The sequence below is a fragment of the Danio rerio genome, chromosome 7 (assembly GCF_049306965.1).
Source record: "Danio rerio strain Tuebingen ecotype United States chromosome 7, GRCz12tu, whole genome shotgun sequence".
Lineage (NCBI taxonomy): Eukaryota > Metazoa > Chordata > Actinopteri > Cypriniformes > Danionidae > Danio > Danio rerio.
The window spans coordinates 76,231,501-76,237,500 of NC_133182.1; the positions used below are offsets into that span (position 1 = coordinate 76,231,501).

General features: G+C 38.2%; 1 protein-coding gene across 11 annotated transcripts in view; it reads right to left on the bottom strand.

Moving 5' to 3' along the window:
* ppargc1a (peroxisome proliferator-activated receptor gamma, coactivator 1 alpha) overlaps positions 1-5,656 on the bottom strand; it is a 93,913-nt gene extending 88,257 nt beyond the window's left edge. For all 11 annotated transcript variants that reach the window (XM_017357140.4, XM_073907568.1, XM_073907564.1 and 8 more), the window contains exon 1: positions 5,492-5,656. In XM_017357140.4, coding sequence (XP_017212629.1) covers positions 5,492-5,539 — 48 coding nt within the window. In that variant the 5' untranslated portion in view covers positions 5,540-5,656. The remainder of the gene's footprint in view (positions 1-5,491) is intronic.
* Between the last annotated feature and the right edge of the window lie 344 nt (positions 5,657-6,000).

The following is a 6,000-nucleotide window of genomic DNA, read 5'->3' on the forward strand; positions in this document are numbered from 1 at the left end:
TCAAGTATACCTAGTTAGACCTTGATCAGGTGTGTTTGATTAGGGTTGGAGCTAAAATCTGCAGGACACCGGCCCTCCAGGAACAAGTTTGGTGATCCCTGCTATAGGGTAAGGATTAAGTTTACGTTCAGGGTTAGTTGCATGCAGTTATGCATAATTAATTTTGATTACTATAGTAAGTACAAGGAACACAGGTAAAAGACCAACAAATAAAGTGTTACCAAACACTCAAACACTGTAAAATTTGAGTCACACTTTATTTTATTGTACTATTAAAACATTAACCAACCATTAACTAAGACTTTTAGCTCAATAAACTACTAATCAGCTGCCTATTAATAGCTTGTAAGCTAGTAGTTTGGTTTTGGAATTATAGGATTCGGGATTTAAAATAAGGTCATAGTTTATAAGTGCTAATAAACAGTTCATATCTTAATAATAGGCAGACAATAAGCCAGCAGTAAATGTGAATTGTTACCTAAACTGTATACTTAAAAAATGATGCTTGTTCAAACTACTATTAGTATTTAAAATGAGCTGAAACAACACAATTCTTGAATGTTTAATGCAGCAACCTAATTGTTTTATGTTCAATCAACTTAAATTCGTAAATACTAATAAGCTAACTTAACTCATTCATGTTTTCCCATCACAAATCGATTGTGTGGAACCCAGCAGTGTAAAGGGTTACCAGAAGTTGCCTTGTTTAACTGTTTGCTTGCATTTACTGTTTATTTGTCTGACTTTGTGATCCCAAACACATTATCAGACCGCAAACGGTGGGATCAACAGATATTAAATCATATTCAGCTCTGGTCGGGCTGCACAGCACCTCGTATACAGATGCCTGTCTCCATATAAACATGTTCCTGGAATAAGCTTGCAGACCTATTCCTTTTGCATTGTTTTTATTGATTGGTTTTCTCTAGTTTGTTTATTTATTGATTTGCATTTACTTTAAAACCTGATCCCATTCATTTCTGTCTTTCTTTTTGAATCCAGTAAAGCTTGCCAGTCATCCTTTGTCAGGTTTTAACATGTGATGCACACAAAAAGATGTATTGATTCTTGAGAATAAAGAAATGTTTCCTATGTTCTCTTACCAATCTGAAATGTTTCGGCAACGTGACAACTGAGGGTGTTTGATATTCAAGACAGGGCGATGTTTTCATTTTGATATTCCCTGATAGAACAATGCTTAAATTGATCTCCCTTGATTAACTAACTAATGAATGAATGAACGAATGAACAAACCAATAAATAAATACATAAGTGCATTTCCAGCGTTATGGATGTGACATTTGCAGTAAAAAATCCAAAGACAGTATTTGTTGACATTATATTGAAATATCTGTTTATATTTTCCAAATCAACTAACCTCAGAGTTAAGAGATCAGAAAAATATCGATCTGTAAACATGTTTTGTACCTTAAATGAGTAAAAACAAACACGCGTTATGGATGTGACCAAAAAAGTATGCAAGCTTACAATATACAACATACTTTGTAGAAATTCTGTGAATTAAACTCTACAACTTAAAATAAACAATGCTAATCAAAAAGATAAGAGTTGTCTCTCTGTAGAACAAACATGATTGGCTTTATTTTATTTAATATTTGTGCATTTATTAGGAAAAAGCTCTGTTATGCATGTGACATTTCTCCGTTATGGATGTGACAGATGTGAAATTGCCACTTGTGTGACTTTGATAAATCAAGTAGTTTGAAAATACTGACAGAAAGATTTTTTTTGTATTTTTTAAAGTGCTGTAAAATACTTTCGTACACAAAAAACTTAAACGGCTTTCGTATTTTGGTGAAAGCGTAATTTGTTTCATGGCAAGGTTGACATTTGCATGGAATTGCTCATAAGTAGGCCCACACCAACACAATCTCACGGCAATTCGTAACTTTTTGATTTAGTGGCTAATTCGTACAAATTCGTATGATCTAATTTGTACCTTTTAGAACGATTTGCTCATCCCCCAATGACGGTTGGGTTTAGGGGTGGAGTTAGGTGCCACGCCTCCTTTTTAAAATTGTACAATTTCGTAGAACTGAACTCGTAAGATATTGTATGAATTAGCCACTAAACTGGCAAAACGTCAAATACTTACGTTTTCTCGTGAGATCAGGCTGCCCACACGGAATCTGCATGTGCAGAATTCCGCAGATGTTCGCAGATTTTTAGCCCATCATTAATTGTGTTTATTAAATTAAGTAAATTTCTGTAAATCTAAATTTATTCAGTTTTTTTATATATATTAATCATAGTAATATTATTGACTAATATGAAAATGTTTATCTGATTTATGTACAATGCAGTTTCTAAAGTCATATTTTCTGTCTTTTAGTATATATGTTATATGAGAGACTTGCTTTGTTTACCAAATAAAGTGAATCTAGTTGGATTTGCATTTTAAACATTTAATAAAAGTTTAAAAATAACATTTTATTTTTTTCAAATATTAATGTTTTAGTTACGATACTTCCAAAATAATTCCGCAGATTTTTACCAAAATTCTCTGCAGAAATAGCAAGAAACGTCCGCAGATTCCGTCTGGTGCTACTCATAAGTATATAAAAACTATGTGAAAATCGATAAAATAAGCCAATTTACAATAGTTTTCTGTCACTAAATACCCTTTACCAGTCGTTTTAAGCAAAGCTTTGAAAAACTGCATGACATAATGCATCATAATATCTCAAAACTCCGCAACTGTCTGACAAATGCAAGCAATAACTCTTCCTTTATATCAGAGATGCCCAAAGTAGGACCTGTGGGCCAAAGTTGGCCCATTGTAACCTTTGCTTTGGCCCACCATCCCATCTGAGAGGACAATGAGTATGATGAAGAGGGTTGGGGTGAATGACTTTAACATAGAGATCCTCATTTCTAATTTGACGTAAGCTTTTTTGTTTGTCGTATTGCTGAGCTACAAAAAAGCGAACTGATATTAAATGTTTCAATTAAATGTTGTAAATGAATCAGATTTTTAAAAATGTAAAAACTGTCCCTCGACGGAGAGTAGACATTGACTATTCAGAACACATCGGCAAGCAAATCAATGCAAAAACTAGTGTAATTGTGTTATAAACTAGATTATTATTTTTTTTATGTGTTAAGTTTATTATGAAATGTCCAAAATACTGTATTAGTTAATATAAAGCAATGCTGTTTAGTCATTTTTAAACATTATTACATAAATTAGGAAATTACCCCTAAATTACCCCACCTTAATCTGCCTTCAGCCCACTAGCCTCAATCAAGTTTGGTGTGTGGCCCTTCATACACTCTCAGAAATGAAGGTACATGAGCTGTCACTGGGGTGGTACCTTCTGAAAAGGTGCACATTTGTACTTGAATGGTTCATATTGGTAGCTCAAAAGTATTTTTATTCCCTTAAAATTTTAAGAGGAACACGTTTGTACTTTTTAGATACTAATATGTACCCTTGAGGTAATAATATGTACAAATCTGTACCTTTTAAAAAGGTACCACCCCAGTGACAGCTCGTGTACCTTTATTCCTAAGTGTAAGAGAAATTTTGAGCACCCCTGCTTCATATGATTCATGGAGAGTGTAACTTACCAACATAATTCAGACCTGTTTGACTACTATTCAAAAGCTACTCCATTCACTGCCGCTTACAAACGTGCACATGAGGTAAACATGTATATCTAACCTACAAGCGTATTCAAATGTGGACACAGTGTTTTCCACAACAACACAACCAACCAGAAAACAAACAATGCTGTGATTGGTCGCGGGAGGGGAGGGGCGGGCCGTCGTGGGGAAGAGCGCAACAGCCACGCCCTCTGATTGGTCAGAATACTGTACTTCATTGCAATGAGTATGTTGTGAGTAAAACAGAAGCGAAGTGGAAGCTGAAGCAGCAGCAGCCGTGAGCGCGGATAAACTGACCGACAGCGCGCGCGCACACACAGGTGTATAGAGTTTTAACAGAGGATGCTGTAGAGTGATGCTTTTCCATCAACAGCGCAATGTTTAATATTATTTATTTTGTGCAATTGTGTCCCACGCCGACTAACTAACTGCTCATTTTTAACCCCGATTCCTGTCAACATCACTGCTCTTTTCTCAGTAATGCGAATGCCGCAAATAAAGAGCGATGCTCCGCTCGTAAACATCAGGATGATGCAGTTTGGATTACAGATATCACGCACGATACACTTTGATCATCGGCATTTTATTTAGTTTAGATCTATTTACGACACCCTGTCCTTCTGCTGTCACAGATTTATAGCAAAACGCTCACATGCAGTGACAGACTAATGATAATATCTGATCAAATGACATGCATCTTCTGCAGCCCTCTCCTGTTTTATTTTATTTTTTTCCACTCAAAAATACGGACACGCTTATCACGAGCTCATGCAGAGAGAGAGAGAGAGAGAGAGAGAGAGAGAGAGAGAGAGAGAGAGAGAATAGCTACTTGTAGGCACCTGGAACTGATATGATTAGAATTGGAACCGAGAAGCAATTTGCTGATTGTGTTTAGATGGATTTATGCTCCGAATGAGACACTCAACTAACCTCTTAAAATGTACATAACAATAGCTCACGTGCGTACGGCGCAGCCTAGACAGCATATATACAGCGAGACATTTGTGTCTATGGTGCGTAAAAGTTTCATCCAAGAAATGCTTTTAAAATACGACTACGATAGATAGATAGATAGATAGATAGATAGATAGATAGATAGATAGATAGATAGATAGATAGATAGATAGATAGATCTGCACTGATAATGCATACTTAACGATAAAGTGCACATCTTGCATTTCGCCGAACCAAAAAGCGTCCAGAATTGCGCGTTTCCGCGATTCGTGTACACTTAAAAAGCGACAAACGTCATGCACAGCTATGCAATCCCTATTGAGGCATTGCACTGGAGCAGCGCGATGATGTCTTGCTAAATAAAAAGTAAAACATGTTCAGCATCGAAATCCCAATGCACAGCCGATATTCTTCAACATTAAATCCAGCACGCGCTCGGAATGCATGCACGCGAAACAGCCTTCCGTTCGAGACCGTGTCTGCTTTTCTGATGGGAAAGTTTCGATGTACAATACCTGACGCACCGAGCACATATATTAGTAATTCCAGCACATCTGAGGCAGATATACCTGTCTCATCATCACCTGCGTTACCAGCGAGCGAGGAAACGAGCGCGCGCTCTCCATCCACGGGCATGTCAACACAATTTCCCACGACAAGACATCCTAAGTAGGCTGTCACTGTTCAACTCCGAGAAAAAAAAAAGCCTCTCGCTATATCGCCAGATAAATCACAGCACACACAACACATTAGACCTTCTCACAACCCGGCGTATTCCCGTGCGTTTCCCCCGTGCGTCAACCGGAGCTACAGCAGCAGTCTTGGAGGGTTTTTCTCAGCGCTCCGTCTCCTCAAGAAAGAAAAAATTGTGCTCCAGCCCTGGAAGAATAAGTTGCACATCAGTTCTCACCTCTAGTTCTCTCCACACCGAATCCTGATTACACCTGTCCCACGCCATCCAGCCCCTGAATGACGGCACGGAAAAATAAAAAAGAAATCACGGGCAAAAGAGAAAATCCACTCGTTCCCTCGCGCCCCTCACTGACAATGAACCGAGGGCACCTGTCTTACAACTGCTTTCCATCACATGACAAAGCTATTAAAAGTAGGCAGGGGAGTGACTCCCCTTCGCCGTTACTCGCCAATGACGCGCCGTGCGGTAGGCGGAGTCTGGCACGCGCATAGTAAATCTTGCCCAACTATAAAACCTCTCGCTCTTCTCAACATGCCTCTAGTAGCACCAAAGGATTGGGACCAAAATCACGACGAGTTTCTTCACGTTTGGTTTCACTGTCGTCTTCCAAATGTCAATTATACGTCCGTGCGTAAAACTGATCACTCTTGACTATTCAGCGGCACCGCGGATCTGAAACGCGCAGAGCTCGGAATAGAGTTCGAATCGCGAGTCTTAAATAGAGT